The sequence below is a fragment of the Triturus cristatus genome, chromosome 3_1, assembly GCF_964204655.1.
Source record: "Triturus cristatus chromosome 3_1, aTriCri1.1, whole genome shotgun sequence".
NCBI classification, from domain to species: Eukaryota; Metazoa; Chordata; class Amphibia; order Caudata; family Salamandridae; genus Triturus; species Triturus cristatus.
The window spans coordinates 300,640,790-300,659,734 of NC_140583.1; the positions used below are offsets into that span (position 1 = coordinate 300,640,790).

Here is an 18,945-nt window from a genome sequence, read left to right on the forward strand (position 1 = left end):
ATATTCCCACCGCCAAATTAGAATGGCGGTATGAGTGGGAATGGTACCGCGGCAGACGGAAAGACCGTCCGCTGTGGTCCCGCAAGGCGGTCCTTTTCCGCCCGCCTTGCGGGACACAGTACAATGGGGTAATGGCAGCGGTGCCGTGCAGGCACTGCCGTGGGCATTACGATGCCTGTCTTTTTCGGCGGTGATCCCGCCGCAGAAAGACAGGCGGAGAATGCCTTTGGGTGCCCGTTGCGGCCCCCGGGGGTGGTGGGGGGCTGCACGTGGGGGGTACGTATGGTACCCCCCTGCATTTGCATGTACAAGGTGGCAGGCACCGCAGGGTGCCTGTCACGTTGTACATTCAATTACACAACTTGTATTTTATACATTGCGGCAGGTGCTGCTTGCATATGTGGCGGGCGCATCGTAATTGGTATTGCGGGACCGCCGCACCTATTGCGGGCGGTCTCTTTTGCCAAGCAAGCCATCGTAATCGACCCCATAGTTTCAACTAACTACATGCTCATGGGGTATGTTACGTTCCCTTTACATATATTTGGCAGGGGAAGACTATCATGATGCTAGTTAATAAATAGGTAATAAGGGATCATAGAAGACAGGCATAGGATGATGACTGGGAATTTATTGAGGAGAGGGTTTGTCTGCTGGGCCTTGAATTGGTCTGTGTAATCTGGGTTAAGAGGGCAATCAAAACTGCATGATATTCTACAGAACGGGCCTTATTTAGAGTTTTATGGACATCATAAAGTAGTGGATATCCCATTCACTGTATTACAAGGGCATTATAGCCTATGGTACTTGTAATATGGTGGACGAGTATTCACCACATTTTGATAGAGTATTCCTTCCTTCAAACTCTCAAAAAGGCCCTTCATCTCCTGCCACAGCTACTTAATGCTTAAGTGTGATGGTTCATGGTGATCGATTTATGATTTCACACATATACTGGTGTTCACAAATAATTTTTAAAATAATCTTTTTATTAACATTCTCAAATAAGCATTTCATACCACCATATCATTGCATATTCGTGTTTATCAGAGACAGCAAGATTGGGTGAGCCGCCGTTTGGAGATATTTCTAAATATTTCGAAATTGCAGAGAATTCTGGCATGTCTCCACTGGCTTTCATCTCCCCTTATACAGAGAAGTCATAATTTTGCTTCTTATTTTATTTCTGAACCAAGATCTCGCCCCAAGCACTCTGACACCCATTTCCAGAAACAATCCACCAGGGGACAAGGCAGTAGTATGTGCATGAAACTGCTCCTCTGAATGCATCCTCTTTGTCTCTAACAGAGTCTACCCTCCCCATTCTCAGGGGTGTGTCTTTTGCATATTATGAATATTTTATATCGGCTGCTGTTTGATTTGGAATCCTGCTCTAATGACCATTTCCCTAGGATATCTGAGAGTCTCTACCTATTTGGCATCCTCGAGTTTGCCTAACTCTCGCTCTATGTCGCTTCTCAGTTTTTTTTACGATATTAGAGGAATTATTAATTATTTTCCTGTAAATCATGGAGATGGCTTTTTGGGGAGAGGTTTAGAGAAGACCCTGTCCTCCATCAGGGACTAATCATCTATGGTTGAGCCCACAGCTAGATTGAACACAAGCACGTCTGATTTGAATATACTGGTAGTTTTGCAAGTCTGCAATTTGGTACTCTTTCCAGAGGTTCCCTAACCTACTGATTCCAATTTGGTCACCTTTCAGGAGCCCTTCAGTTTTCCCACCTCCGTCAATGCATTGCTTTCCCAGTGGTGTTTCATCCAGCAGGACTCAGCCCGAATACCTGTTTGCCTCTTTCCAGACTTTGAGGACTTATACCCTATGGGTAGGCGTCCCCCAGCCATCTTGTCCCTGCAGGGTAGCCCCTTGATCCTATTGGGTGCCGGTCAACCCTGTGAGTCAGCTTCTCCTGTGGAAAGAACTCCCATTCATTGACCACCACCATTTGAGCCAAGGATTACTATTTTCTTATATCCGAGAGCTAAATTCCGCTCAGATATACTCTTGTTAGTTGTTACTTGTTAGTTTATGGACTGCAATAAGCAATGGCGTCCCATTCCAGAGTAGAAGCAAAAGGTCTGCTTCTAGGTTTTTGAAGAAAAGAGTAACTAGAGTAAGACTACTATCTTGAACATAGTTTCTGAACCCAGCAGGGTCAGTGGAAGGGACCGCAAATATCTAACATCATCCCTTAAATATTTCTAATAAAGTGTACATGATCAGTCTGAGAAACTCCTCTGCTTTTCAGGTAATGAAAGACCTACAAAGAAACAACCAGTATGCCCTTGTATAATTGATGCATGGATCACCCAGTCAGAGGGAACCACAGGGACTTCCCCCAGTTTATCCTTTATCCAGAATATTTACCAAAGGTCGTGAAATCTGTAGAAGTTTGTCAATGGTCAGCTTCGCTGTGCCAAATATTGAAGCACTTCATCCACATATATCGAGATACTCTCATCCCAAGTATCATCCCAAGTACCATCCCACCGCAGTCCCCTCACCAGGGTATCCTCCTGGATCCAACATGTCAGCACAAATATCATGGGAGATGGGGGCACCAGCTGGAGCGGTTTGATCAAAATGCCATTGATCCTCAATCTTGCCAGTGGTATCTAGTACAATAGTTTGACCCATTGTCTGTATCAGTGCCCAAATCGCATCCTCACCAAGAACTCAAACATATACGGCCATTAAAGGGTGTTGAAGTCCTTTGCCATGTCCAGTAATGGTCCAACACTCCTTTCGAGCATTCCATTCAGCCATACAGGCACAGCAAATTAAGTGAAGTACTTCTATTGGGCATAAAACTCAATTGGTCCCGGTGTACTTGGAAAGTGACCACTCTGCTAAACCGCGTTGCCTCTACCTTCAACAAAATCTTACTCTCTACTTTAAGCACATATATAGGAGTGTAAATGGCACGGTCATCAGGCTGCTTAACTTCCCTAGTTATTATCAGTATCGTGCAGTGGCACAGGTTGTATGGGAGCTGGTCCTATGCACAGGCCTATGTAAACATTTGCAGGATATTGATACAGCTCCAGTGGTAGACCATTGGGGCAGGATGCCTCGCCCAGCTGCAGGTCTCTGATCTCCTGAGTAAGTCGATCTATATTAATGTCTGCTTCCAGGCCCACCATGTGCTCCTGCAAGAGTCTTGCAAAACACACAAGATGATGGACGGAATGTTGCACATTGGCAAAACATTCACCCCCAGTCACAGCTTTGGGTTTAATCCATCGTTATTTTGCTCACCACGCCACCCCAGTTCAGACATGGTCATATGCAAATCAGTCTTGACCCTGTGCCTCATGGGAACAGTCCAGCCCGAACTGCCAAGCCATGTCTTCCCTGGACCGGAATCAAGCATCCTAGGACCGGTTTCGGGGTTTCACCCCTCTTCAGCCAGGATAGCTTGACTCCAGTGGCGTAGTGAGCACGTGACCCACGTCTGGGCATACCCTTCCCACATAGGGCGAACAGCAAAACACACAAGATGATGGACGGAATGTTGCACATTGGCAAAACATTCACCCCCAGTCACAGATCTGGGTTTAATGCATCGTTATTTTGCTCACCACGCCACCCCAGTTCAGACATGGCCATATGCAAATCAGTCAAATCAGCTTGGCAGTTCGGTCTGGACTGTTCCCATGAGGCACAGGGTCAAGACTGATTTGCATATGGCTGGGTTCAAACTGGAATGGCATGGTGAGCAAAAAAACAATGGATTTAGGCCCAGATCTCTGTACTGGGGTGAATGTATGACATTGTTCTGCATTCTGTCCATCAACTGTTGTTTTTGCACCTGCAAGAGTCTTGGCATGTTAGTTTCAGCCAGGATATCCTGTATCTCTATGGGTGTCAATGTGGCCTGTAGAGGCTCGGTAATTCTCAAAGAAATCTGCACTATTAGTGTTGCCATTAATTATATACCTCTCTGCCGTCGTAATTTCTTGAAGCATTAAATCTTTTTTTCTTGGGAAAGATTGAGATTTGGATCTAAAAGAAAATCATCAAATCCACGTCATTAATTATTTTTAACCTCTGCTTTGTCACATAACTGAGACTCAACTGTAACAGCACAACAGGAGAATATGTAGAATACCAAGAGCCTGATTACGATGTCGGGCCGAACCCGCTTCGGTCTCAAGACCGACCGACCTTCGGTTAGCGGTCCCGACACCGCTATTACAATGTGACCGCACATTGTGCGGTCGCATACCCCCATAGAGAAATAAGAGATTTTGTTAATCCCTGCACCGCGTGGCAGGCACCATAGGTTCCCCCTCGGCCTCCAACCGGAGGCCATGGAGGAATGGGGGCCCTACTAGGAGCCCCTAAAGTCACTTTCCGACAGGCTTTCCATGTCAGAAAGACTTGAAAAGCCTGTCTGAAACCAACATAATAATCCCGACTGCGGTAACGCCATCTTTAGGGACTACGGTGAGGCCTCCAAAGGCAGACGGGCTCCTTGAGCCCTTCGGAATCTAGCCGGAATGACCGGCTGGTTTAACTTTCGACTGCCAGTATTGTAATGTGGCGATCATAAGTAAAACCTATGATGTGAGTCGGAAAGCCTCCAGCCTCTGGTCGGAGGCTCTCCGACTCACATCGTATTCAGGCCCCTAATGTCTGGTCTAACTGCTAAAGAGCCTATAGTTCTAGACAAGAATCTTTGATGCATACATTATCATACAGTGGCCATAAAGTATTCCATTTAAATAGTTTGGTGTCATGTTAAATGTACCTTTCTGAATAATTAGATATATTACTTTTCCTTTTCCAATCTGGAAAATTTGTAAAAAATAATTTTGGTAATTAAATGTCTCTTCAAGTCTGCACTTGAAACAGAGTTTGCTGAAGTCTTATTCAAAAATATGAATTCTTTTGGACATAGGCATGCAAGAAACAAGGTCTCAGATTGTCTGATTTGCCCCAATTTTCTGCCCTAAACAAACAATGTTCTTGAATATTGTCTTGCCAATATGCATAACCCTGTTCCACAATGATATGAGAAATTGTGGATAATAAATTACTTTGTGTCTGGTGATTAAAACTTTTTTCAATCTCTCAGGATCATCCAAATAATAACACGATAATGGATCAGATTTACCTTAATTGTTAACTTAGTTGAAACACTCTTAAAATGCCTTAAGCCTGCCAATTGAAGGCACCCACCTGCCATATTACCTAACCACTGATCAGTTTATCTACAGATACAACGATGACTATTATGAAGAAAACAAGAATATCCTGACATCCAGATAAGGATCTTCATTGGCCAATGAAGCATATGACTCAGGATCATTCAAAAGTTATTTAACTGTGTTGACATACCATGAATTTGTATAAGGACCTAGTGTTATAATCTTATCCAATAAAAAGCATTACAAAATTGGCATTTGAATTACTTTGATTTGAAGGACCTATAATTTGATATGGCATACTTTCCCGAAGAACACCTTTAGGCAATGTATATGGAGTAATGTTAACAGAATGATAATCTCATTTAATTCTTAAGAAAAAAATGTGGCTGTAAGTTCCAGAAAAGCTGGCCGGGAATTTTTAGCTAGAAAGTACCCATGCATAACAATAAGTCATGTGGCAATCAACAAAAGAACTGATGAAGTTGTAGTAAATACCCACATGCATAGCCATGGTGGAGGAATATACATGTCACAGATCCAGCGACTGGTAAGAATCTATCAGCAGTGCTGACTCATTTCAGATATCGGTGGAAGAGATTGAAGAAAAACAACCATTGTTTCTTCTCCTGACAGTGCAATTTATTGTGAAGGCGCTGCATCTGTACTTGATGTAAATTCATTTAATGGTAGTGGTTCTGGAGTTGTTGCAATTGTACCAGCCATATTCGATGTTGCAGCAGGTCAGTTGTTGAAGATGTTGCTTGCACCAGAACTGGATATGTACTTGAAAATAGTAGTAAAGCTACAGACTCAGAAGGCCCTGGAATAGGACATATGATTTCAAATTGGCTTATCACTTTTTACATTACCTCCAGGATAGGCAGAGAACTTGCTTGAGTAATCTGGAGGCAACTTGGCATTGGCTGGGGACTGTTGGACAGAATTGTCGACATGATATTTCTTTATGTGATCGAGTCACACTTTCCTGTTTTTCTTTGAGCCACGCAATGATGGCTGGATTATAATGTAAGTGCCTTGTACCCCAAGGAACTGGCACTGGTGGTTTAGAGGACGGTTAGAAATGTAGTTGCACTGCACTAGTTCTAGCACTTTTGGCAGCCACCCATCTACAGCAGCCTTTTCTTCAGCATCAGAGTCAGGTGCAGCTGTTCTTGTTTACAGGGTTTTCGCTGACGTCCTGGATGTACTGCAATAGATGAGCAATAGATGGACACATGAGATCTGCTCAGATGAATCAATTGTTTACTCTTCCCTTCCAGGAACTCAAGATCAAGCACATACATAGATACTGCAAAGGGTTGTCTGACAGAATATTGGGGTAAAAATATCGAGAGACACAAATATTGTGTCAAAAATATTGTTTACCATAATTATGTGTTTATTCATATACTTATAATGGGAACAACCAAAATATAGTGCCAAAAATATTGTGGAAGAGAATACCGACAAGAAACAGGTAAGTATATATTTTTAAAAGAAAAAAATATTGACTTGAAAGTAATTTACTTTAAGTAGTAATATAATGTTATATAGTTGTAATCTTTTAAATATATATATAATACATATAAATGTATGCACATTCACATATATGTTTAGTATATATATTCATACATATATATTGTGTGTATATATATATATATATGTATAGTTACAAAAAATGACAACAATAAACACTTTTTAAATATATTATCTAACATATAAAATCAACAGAAATATGTTACCTAACTTAAATAATAAAATAAGCATTTGAAAATATTTTTATTTAATACTTTCCACTGATGTAGAAATAATATATAAACATAAATTACAAAACTTAATAACAATATTTTACGAAGTTAACAAAATTACAAAAATAATATTAACAGAAAAAAGAATGCAAAGAAAATTGTATGTAGAAAACATTAAAAGTAAAATAATATATATATATAACATGTTTATAAAAATATAAACATTTAAAAAAAGAAAATATTAAGCAAAAACAAATACAATTAAACATAAATAAGTCTACTATAACCAAAATAAGGGAAACTGTTGGAGTTCAGAGGGCTTTGATTTACTATCCACAATCCAATTTATGCAACAGTAGGAAAGGCTTTGGACATTGGAGTGGTTAGAATTACTATTCCCACTCCTCTGTAAGCAACAGTAGATAAAGTGTTAAGGTTTATACGGATTACATTTACTATTACCACTCCACTCTAAGCAACAGTAGGAAAAGTGTTGGACTTTGGATTAGGAATAGTAAATCTAACCTCTTCAATGTATGCAACAGTAGGAAAAGTGTTGAACTTCATAAGAATTACATATACCATTCAATTTCATAATTATTTTATAGAGAACATTGAAATATCTAATAGAAATAAACAATTAAATCCATTTTTTATTAAAAAAGCACACATTATAAAAAAATAAGAAATATAAATAATTTAAAAACATTATTCAAAATTACATTTACTTCTCTCCCTAACAACACCACAAAAAAAACACAAACATCCCAAAATATCAAATAAAAAATATTTAATTGTAAACATTGCTTACATTAAACAAAGAAAATGAAAAGAAAATTACAAATATAAACATGAAAACATGTAGCAATAGATTAATAAATACATCAAATACAACACATAATTTTAATAATAAAAATATACATAATTATTTAGTAATAATTCAAATTGAATATTAATAGTAAACACATATTTTCAATAACTCCCCACCCTACTCCCCTACAAACACAACAGCCCACTACTGAAATATAAATTAATAAACTTATAAATATTAAAATATGCATTATAATTTCCAAATTAGATTTAGATAAATAAAATAATTGAATAAATACTTTAAAAAGTATTGATTGGATATTTAATTGGCAAACAATGTATTACCATGTAAATTAAAATATTTCTAATTTAATTAGCTTCCCACCCTGTTCTTCTACAAACCAAACCCACTACTAAAATATAAATTACTAACTTAAATGAAACAATTATAATTAGCAAATTACACTTAAACCTATACAATAACAATTAAACAGTTAAATAATTTAAATAACTAATACTCAATTAAATATTTAATTAACAATAAAAAAGTATTCAAAATAAATTAATTGCAGTTCAATCAATTTCACACCCTTTCCTCTACAGACCCAACAACTCGCTACTACATTATAAATCACAAATTAAATAATATACATTCAAAATTACAAACTATCATTTACAAAATGTATAACAATTATACATACAATAATAGCAGTTACAATTAATATACTAATTAATATATACATTAATTAAATTAATTAAAAACAAAAAATGTGCAACCATATTAAAAGTAAACAATGTTAAATGCAACGATATTCTTAGACACTATATCATATACAAAAAATGATCTCTAGTAAGAGCTTTTCATTATTTGCCTGTTGTATTGATTACTCAGCTGCTTTTGACTGGATTGATAAGTACACACTCTGGAGTAAATTGTGGACATGGAGTATGCTGCCATATCTTCTTCAGGCTTTAATCTCCCTATACTCAGATACTTTAACTCAAAAATTGGCACCCTTCCTCTTTAATCTTTACACAGCTGATATTGGCCTGACACTGGGCACTGCCAGATCATTCCCCCCTAGAATCCATAATCATCGTATTCAACTTTTACAATACGCCAAGGACATTATTTTACTGGATCATACATACGGCCTCCAAAAAGTGCTCGAAAAAATGACAAGATTTTCATTTGAAAAACAAGCTTCTACTCAATGAAATTAAATCCAAGGTAATAGTCTTTTGCAAGTACGCAAACAAATTATTGAAGAACTCGTGCATGGGCCCTGCTAGCCTAGTAATACGGCTGCTTATAATTACTTTGGAGCTTGGTTAACTGAGAAAGGGTCAACCAAACTCCACCTGGCAAAATTAAGGAGTGAGGGAGCCAGTTTCACCTATGGTTTCTGCAGACAACCAACTAAACTCCCTAGCCCACCATGGCCCCCATTTTAACCATGACCAGAGTGTTACTATTGACAGTATTGATTTATAGGCACCAGTGGTTTCCAGGCAGGATTGACTAGACCCATGACCAGATCCAATGTAAGACATACATCTGAAACTGTTTCTGCTTCCCAGCTCAACTTACTGAAGCAAGATCTTGACCGTAAAGATGACTTTTTAAAATACAGCTACTTGGTCCAATGAGCAAAACAGAGGAGTTTGAAGTCTATCATCAACTCATTTTTGGATAGTGGAGATAACTCATCTTCTAATCCATGTCGAAACAAAGCAATTAAATCGCTAGAAATTGCCGATGTATGGATTATGAATCCAAAAAACCTGTCTTTTTAAATGGCACTGTATGCTTAAACATTATTAATACGCCGGGAAGAAGACCTAGGATAAGTTTGTATTACCAATTCTAGAATCTTAAATGTGCAATATTATTTATATGTGAACATAAACAGTTGGGCCAGCCAATTAATTGTGCAAATGTGATTCCATTTGTTTGCAATTACAGAGTTCAGAGCACCGTGGTCTTCAGCTTTGTATTTTGATTTATGTTGCAGGCTACCAACTGAAGTGCTTCGCTCACCTTCTGTGTTGCTGTGAGTGGTGAACGGAATCTGTATATAAACCAGATCATGTTGTGGAACAATTTAACCACTTGCAAGGAAGCCGTAACCCACTGCCTGAACACTAAAGACATATCCAAACTGCATAATTCTGCCAAATTCTTACAGGTTATCTTTAAAAAAACTCCATTTTTCAGAGACGTACTAGATCAGTTTAGTCCCCAATGAGCTCAACTCAATATAGTTGTCATAGTCAATATAGCCTTTTTTATTTTCCATACTATTTTCTTTTTACACACTGGAGGCTTAGGGCCCCATTAGTATGGTGGGCGGTGGGCGGTCCCGCACTCCCAATTAGGATGCGCCCGCCACACTGGCGGGCGCATCTGCAACATTGCGGCGGGCGGTGCAGAGAGCACAACGGCAGGTTGTGCGTTTCAATGCGCAACGTGACAGGCACCGCACGGTGCCTGCCACGATGTTCATTGAAAGGCAGGGGGGTACCATAGGTACCCCCCATGTGCATCCCCCAGAGTCCCTGGGGGCCCACAACGGGCCCCCACAAGCAGATTCTGCATGCCTTTCCGTGGCGGCAATGCCGCCACGGAAAGGCATGTTCCCGCCAACATTGTAATATGGCTGGCGGTGTCTAACAGACACCGCCACCATATTAAACCCTTTTCCGCCTGGTCGACTTGGCGACCAGGCAGAAAAGCGGTGGATGGTCTTTCCATCCGCCGCGGACCCCCCAGCCATTGTAATATGGCGTGAGGTCTTTGCTGCACGGATGGCGGGCAGATCGCCCCCGCCGGGCCGGCGGCGACTACCGCCGACCCGGCGAGGGCGATCCGCCCGCCATCCTAATGGGGCCCTTAATGTCTTTAAATCATATTTGAGCTGAGATGAAATTCTGATTTAAAATAAATAAGTTAAGGAGAATCTGCTTAAATCAATCCCTAGTGTGCTTAAGTTTCTGTAAGTATCGTAGTCAGCTTCTTTTATTCTCTGTCGCACTCTCTCTTGTCACACTTGAGACCTAGATCCTGATTAGGAGTTTATACCCGCAGTGGCAGAACGCCGCATCGGTGGTCTGACCGCCGTATTGTGAGTATGGCGGTCGGAATGCCATAGGACTGCTGCAAACGCCGGGGATCCACTATCTGTCGGCGGTAGCTCGACGGTCCACGGAAGTACTATGCTGGCAGTGCTGCTGCGGCACGGCCAAGTATATTCTGAGTTTCAAGACCTCCATAAGTTTCATGGCATTGAAGCCATCATGAAAAGTGTGGTGGTCAGGAAACTAAGGGGACCCTACAGGCCCCATGTTGCTCCTGTGCATGGGGTGCATCCCTGTTCCTCTATGCACTCCTGTTCCTGCAAGGCATGGAATGCACCAGTCAATGCCGTGCAGGAACCTGCTTTGGCGGTCGCACAGCGATGCCGTTCTAAGGCTCATATATGAACCTTAGCATGGCACTGCCCGCCAAACCAGGAGAAAACACCTAATCTGGCGAGTGGTCAAGTTTGTTGGCATAGGAGCAAGGCGGTAGCATGGCGGACCGCGCCCACACCGCAAAACACTAGTCAGGCCCTTAATGTTTTCAAAATTGACTCAAAGTGAGTAGAAATTTCAATTTTATATGGAATATACAAAATCTTTGCATTTATTCCGTTGGCTGGCTAACTGCATAATTAGTTTCAATAGAGATAATAATAGCACAATGCACTTTATATTTAGATTGTTGGAGTCTCATGTGAAGGGATTTACGTAGCCCTTACAACATGGAGTATGCTTCGCTTTATCTATGCACTGGTATAACCGCTTTTTAATAAATAAATTATTCATTTTGGGTGTGTTTATCTGAGTTAGCATTTAATGGGGCTTATGACTTTTATGATTCTGTGATTTTCCCTCTTGTTTGTATTTTTGACTTATAATGATTTTACTTAATCAAACAAATAGAATTTTATTTATTTATTTTTAAAAAAAACACTTTTACCTTAGATATTCTGTGACATAATATTTTGGTAGCCTTAATATTTTTGACTCAACATGCATGTCACACGATATTTTTAATCCAATAATTTGTTCAGTCTCCCACCAGAGAGCATTTCGTATGGTTTACGACCATTTAGTACTCATCTAGGCAAATTAACAAGTGCTCACTGAGATCTGTATTCGTTATGGTCTTACGTCAATCCTGAATGCAGTGCACTTGCAGTCAGGGTTTGTTTAAGGGTTTTGTTGCCTCACTCAATGACTCGGTTCGATTATGGATTGAATCGATGCAATAACACCAATGATACTACCAGACTCGACATCGCATCCATTAATGTCTTAGCAGGAAGTGCAGGTCCATTGCCTAAATGCAAGATATAAACTGCTCACATTGTCAGTTGGCACTGCAATTCATTTAGTACCATTCAAGTAGTGGCAATCTTTTGTGGCCAAACCCTCAGAAATCTAGATCTGTAATCAACTGCAATTAATATATATTTACACCGATTGACAGTTGGCAATGGACCAACATGGTCAAGGTACACAACAGCAAAGGGTTTAGATTCTAGTAAAGGTAGTAGGCCTTTAAATAGTAGATGTTTCATTTGTTGACATACATTTTCGCGTTCCACCAATATCATTACTGTTAACATTGATATTGTAGCACTGACGCAAATATCCGCAGAGGCTATCCCTTCATGAACTGCCATAAATAAATCTCACCTAACTTTCTCATTAGGTATGTGCCTATCTCTGGTATAAAAAAAAACATAGAAACATTATCTTTGGTGAGACTGCTTGCTTATGTAAAAGGGAATTCAATTCATCAGGATGCATTCCCCCTTTCAGTGGTGCCTGTATTGCCACCATATCTGAATTGATCTTCATGTGAGATCAAGTGGCAGCAGCCACCTTAAACATCTATACAGCTGTCTTTGCAGCCAAATTAGTAGCACAGTTCCCTTTAGCGTAAATTGCATCACATTTATGAGTGGTTGTATGTTGTACTTGGGCCAAGGGTATCTTGTCTTGCAAGGCACCAAGCTTTCCCCAAAGATACTTACTTTTAATCAATTTTTAAAAAAAATATCGGAGTCCATGTAAGCACCAGTGTGGTAAGACTGCATTTTATCACTATAGACAGAATGCTGAATCCGTCACAATGAGTGTGGGAGACAATGAATAAGCCTTTTAGTGGCAATAAGAGGGCATGAATCTCAATTATTTATGCAGTAGAATCACCTGAAGTTTTTGTGTGAGTACCTAGTGCCTTGATGTTGACATCTTGAAAGTCACCCTGCATTGCAGCACATGCCATGGAAACTTTTTGTTTAGTACCAACAGCAAGCTGTGCTGATCTGTCAATAAAGAACATGCTGTTATACTTGTATATGGGTAACATATGTAGAATTGGATGATTGCCTGTTGATTTTGGAAAAAGTTCCTGCGTTCCAAGTGTGGACTCATACTCAAATTTGGTCTTGAGTCCTATTGCACTATGTGCACTATGTGCACATGTAATGCATGCAAATTGGAGATGCTTGTTTTAGTACCCACCTCAAGTGTAGGTATAGAGATAATCTGTTTTCACTGTACCGAAAGCATGCGCCTTCAAAATGGCCCACTGTGCAGTCGTGATAATGGTCTCAATCAAGTAAATCGTTCCTCTGCAGATGTGTACAAATGTGATGTGTAAGCTATGGGGGATGGGGATCATCTGCTCCTTATTATGAACTACATAGGTTTACCATGAAGTACTAGCAACAACCCTAATTACTAGGCTTCTCTTGTCTGATATTTGACGATTCTTTGTCTTTAACATGTCTGCTTGAAGCCTACGTAAAATAGCTGTAGACATGTTTGTTCAATTTTTTCCTGAAAAGGTTGGTACCATCAAATAGTACAAGGGCTTCACTCAAGCATAATGTGGCAAGTACGCTATGACAGAATTCAAGATTCCTATTGAGACTTGTAATTTTCTTAATTTATTTGTTGGCTGTCATGTGGATATTCCTGTTTCTTCCTGATATATCGTGATTTCCAACACTGTTGTGAGAAAAATGGGCCTCAACACGTGTAGAAGATGTGAAAAAGAAACTTGTGAATTAACTTGCATGTTTACTCGAACGCATTGTGTTTCCTTCTATAAATCACACTGCAGAAATATATTCCATATGAATCGTTGATGCGCTATCAATTTAAACCAAAGCATGATTATACTCTGAATAGATGAGAATGAAACAGAAACATGCATTTTCAGAAATACACATAAAAGATAATGAATACATAGATAAATAAATACAATAAGGTTTAGAAAGAAGGAAAAGGGCAAATCATATGACTAGTGCTTACTAAAGAAATAACATAAACTATTCTGTTATTTCTTTAGCAAAGCCTTGTCATAATAATTTGCCCGTAGCTAATATTTCGTAACAGAACAGTAAAATACCATGCTATACACATATGTGAAATGGGATTGGGGCAGCTAGATGGCTATACCACTATATCTGATTAGAAAAATGTCTTGGGACTCTGGTTTCTTCATGGAAAGTTTGCTTTATGCCAAGACCTATCAGTTACTATTTAAGACATGCTATCACTCCCTACAAGCTTTTCGCCAAGCTAACAGCTGCAGTCTGTGTGCTTTATAGATAGAACTCCTAATGTTGGATTTCAACATGAATGAATGAAAGCTGGTTTATAAAGCATTGCCCTCAAAGGTCATCCTGGCACTGTTGAAATACTCAGAGAAAAACAAAGACCACTGAAAAAGGATAAACACCAAGGTGAGAAAACTGTTACAAAGAACCTGAGGAAATAGACAATTGCATCTGAAGTGAGAATCATCGAAGAGCAAAATAGTTAAAGATTTTATTTTACAAATTTGAAATTATTTACCTCCTTTTTTAATTGAAATGGTAATTGATTCAAGAATCTGCCATTGTGGATAGAAAAGACTTTACGACTGGATCTAGTCCTTTGAATTTTTGGAATTTCAAAAGACATCACAGTTTTAGGTCTAAAACAGCAAGAAGGAATATATTACATTTTCAAGTACGTAAATAGTGTGTGAAATACAGAAGGCATGATGCTAGGTAGAGACATTTGAAGATCACAAGTTTCTAGACAGGCAGCCAATGCAATTTAGTAAGATGTTGGCCAACTGAATCTGTCAGAGTAAGTACTAAAATTGGTCTTGCTGCCATATTGTGGACCATTTGCAGTCTGGCCAATAGATGATTTAGTAGCTCCATAGAGAAAGAATTAACTTGAGGGACATGATAGTAGCTTGAGCTATATTTTCCTGCAGTTAGACAGCAAGAGAGGAAGGATTTCTGTATGGTTCTTAGTGGCCAGAAACAAGTCGCTGTGCATTTGGTGATCTAGGAAGCTCAAGTGAGTTTGGAGTTGAAAATCACTCCCAGGTTCCTCAATGTTGGCAATGGAATGGACGCTTGCCCTATGTTGTCCGGCCACCAGCTGTTGGTCCCAATATTGGCCTAATTGCCTACCATCAGCACCTCGTTTTTGTCAGTATTCAGTTGAAGCCCATAATCCAGTTGTGCATATTTCATTGATCATTTAAAGGCATATATGTGGCAATTAGACATGTAAGTTCTTATCTGTCTGTGCTTGATGTACACACTAGCTGCTTTCGGAAACTTAAACATAAAATGAAATAAATGATTGCAGTCCTAGTGTATTGATTGTTATGAACCCTCCAGGAGAGAGTGTGTGAGTGACCCAGGTCTACTTTTACCCACTCTTTAACTGTTTTCATGCATCTGCATTCATGTGCTGGAGACTATCCATCACACCTCCCTTACTCCTTTTGCCAACTCAGCAAAGAGCTACCGCCTCGCACCATGCCTCAACAATTGGAAAGTCTTGCCTGGCCATAACCCCTAACTCACCACATCCATTATTTCAATACATATCTCCACAACTTTGTGGTCATCGACATGTTGTCATGGCCATGTCCTGTCTAAGAAACAACTACTATTACCGCTGCTCTGTGTACACAGGAGGCTCTATGAGCCTTTAAGCTCAACACCTCATCTTCAGACCTGACCCCAGCAAAATCTACTTTGACAGCAGCATCTCATGCATCATCCAAATCAACAATGTATTTCTCTTCGACTTCAATCTCCCAGTTAAATCCTCCAGCATGACTTTGAAAGAAGGGTCATTCTAGCTTCTTGACCGCAAGAGTATCAAACAACCATTTGAACAAAACCAGACCAAGGTTGTAAATCAGGTCTTCACAGTCATGCACCCTTCCAAATCACACTGGATTGGTTAGACCATGTCACCCTACATCAGCAACCCATCACTGTCATTTAAAACCCTCCAACCACACTACAGCTTCTTCTTGGACTAGCAATTGAAAGCACTCAAGCCAGAACTCATCACCCTGGCAGTCACAACTGACCCCAACGCAGATCTCAACTCTCTGAAAATAAATCTCTCCACATCATGGTGCATCCAAGAGCTCACTGACAGCAAATTAGCTATGAGGAAGAAAGAACAACAAATTACTTGTAAGACTGAAATCTGCTCATCACACAGAAGCCTTATCTCCAATACCAAAGAAATCAGTAGGGAAAACCATTATACAGCATCTTCAGTGCCATCAAAGTAATTATGTGCACTATGAGGCATTGACTCAATTTCATCCCAGACCGCCATGATACTGTACTCAACTGGAGATTGCAGTGCCATCAATCATTGAAGACAAGACCAAATCTAATACCACCTCGACAACACAAAACTGCAATCTCTTCCATCCCACTATGCAATGTACGGACGTGGACCTCCTTAAGATTGCCTCTTCAAACAGAAATTAATAACAACGTTACCACATTCAAATCTACTACATACAGTCACAACATACTCCCAATCACCATTACTAAACCTTTGTCCACAGAGCAACACTCACAGCCCTCGACATGGTCAATGTATCTCTTGCACAAAGAATCGTTCCCGATGAGGTAATAACTGGTAAGATCCCCTAGCTATTGAAATAAGCAAACCTCAAACCTGCCACTACTGCCCATCACAAACCTACTGTTTATACAGGGCCAAAGCTGTTTTGAAGACCGAGGAGTGGCCGCGGGGGTCATAGCTGGACCACCTGTTACAGATCTGTGTCACATTTCAAACCTTTGTTTGGAGATGCTGCTATCAAAAAAGAAGGACATACAAAAGAAATGAAGAAATGATAGGATAAAAGAAAGATTGTCGTAGTTGATGAAAGAATAGGTTAAAGGTAGGATGAAAGGAAGGATGAAATAAAGGATATAAAATGGAAATATTCAAAATGAAAAATGGATGAAAGAAGTAAAGCTAAAAGTAAGAAGTGAATGATGAAGGAAAGGAATAATGAATAAAAGGGTGAAAAGAGTTAAGAGGAAATGAAGAAAGGAGCAAAGGTGAAAAGCATGAAGAAAGCAAGAACAGCTGAAAGAAAGGAAGAAAAGTAAAGCGTGTTAAGGCAGACGCAGACTGAAATATGAAAAGAAGGAAAGAGATGGAAAGGAAGGGGAAATGAATGAAAGATAGGAAGTGATAAATAGGAGACAGAAAAATAAATTGAAAAGACAAAAGGAAACAAACAAGAAATAAAATATGGGAAGATAGCAGGAAAAAAAGATGAAGATACAAGCAAGGAGAAAAAAGCAAAATAGAAAGGTGAAAATGCAAAGAACGTTTGCCATAGAAAGACTTGAAACAGAATTCTAGACCTTCTGGTGTTCTTGGCACAAATAAGCCTCGATGCCATGTGGTGATAATACTCGTCTTTATGGAGAACTGAGCACAGGCTATCACGTGGCATATTATGGACATTTAGGACATATGATGGCACTGTCATAGGTCGGCTCATATTGGCTGGCAAAAGGTGGCCATTTGTGAGATTTGGTGGCTAAGGCTAGCATAACATGGGAATCCATGGCATGTGATTGCGATGAATGGAAATAGCAGGCAGATGTTTTCTTTATGGTCCTGTAGAACACATAAGTGCTTGATGAAAACGACGACTTAGTATTTGGAGATTAGATTTCACTGAAAATGAAAAGCTGGTGTTTTTGGGAAGACATTTTTGTTTTTCAAAAAACATTAAGATGATTTTAGGGGCCAACATTATTGCAGTTTCATAAAATATGTAGAACCTGAGTGATAATCCATGCAGCGGTGAGGACGTGTGTAGCTGTTGCTAATTTTGTGGTAACAGACGACACTTGCTTCTACAACTGTAATTTCATGAATGTTTCTATTCAAAATCATATCGCATCACTCTGCCACCTGCCTTCAATGGCACCCTCTGCCCGAGGAAACGTGAGCACCTGGTAGCCCATTAATGCGAGGGAGCAGCTTTTCCCTCAGGGGTGGACGTGGAGGGACACACAGAGATTGGACACTGTGGTGGAGGTCAGATCCCAGGAAATCATTGGAGAGCAGTATATATCGCCCTCACACCGAGTGCATTTGGACTATGTAGTCTAGGGATCCGTTCTTTGCTCCTCCTCCTTTCTGGTGATGGAAGTGAAATATTTAGATTTTTTTTAAATGCATATAGTGATAGTATCTTCAATGTAGGCATATTTCTATCAGATTACTAAAGAAACCTGTGAGGGGGTTGGTTGGGGTTTCAGTAAGAAGATACAATTGAGTTAGAAGTACTCCTCTTTTCTCTGCATTCGAGTGTGACAGTGGTCAACATATAATAATGGCTCTGCTAAATGGAGCTTACAAGGTAGAAATAAAATACAAGCAGCACTCTGTTTTGAAAAAGGAGAATAAAAAGCACTGTATTTTCACAATATCCACAAGTAAAATGAGGATTTCTGCAATTGTCTACAACTTTCTGGACAAAAATATAGCACTATTAAGAGCAGGTGTTTGGAAAATTTCCAGGCTTTGGTGTACTAAAGGGCCACTGAACTGCCACCAAAACAAAACTGAATATTGAAAAATCGAGAGCATTGTATACCCAAGATGTTTAAGACCTGCTATGTGTAGTGTTTTTCGAAGTAGAAATGATGGATCCCTTTTGGCTCCTGATAGACTCCGTGGAACTGTGGTGTAAGTGTTATCGTGGAATGCAGCAAAGACCGGTTTAGAGTATTGAGTTTGCCGTTACACGCAGACAAGCACTGTATTTTCACAATATCCACAAGTAAAATGAGGATTT

General features: G+C 39.7%; 1 protein-coding gene across 4 annotated transcripts in view; it reads left to right on the forward strand.

The window, feature by feature from the left end:
• The window catches only part of GRAMD2A (GRAM domain containing 2A), a 503,088-nt gene that overhangs the window by 458,776 nt on the left and 25,367 nt on the right, over positions 1–18,945 (forward strand). The window contains exon 11 of one of the 4 annotated variants that reach the window (XM_085643960.1): positions 5,245–5,426. The exons of the other annotated variants lie outside the window; for them this stretch is intronic. Coding sequence (XP_085500086.1) covers positions 5,245–5,285 — 41 coding nt within the window. The 3' untranslated portion in view covers positions 5,286–5,426. Of the gene's footprint in view, positions 1–5,244; positions 5,427–18,945 lie in introns of those variants that run through there. 4 annotated transcript variants of the gene reach the window in all.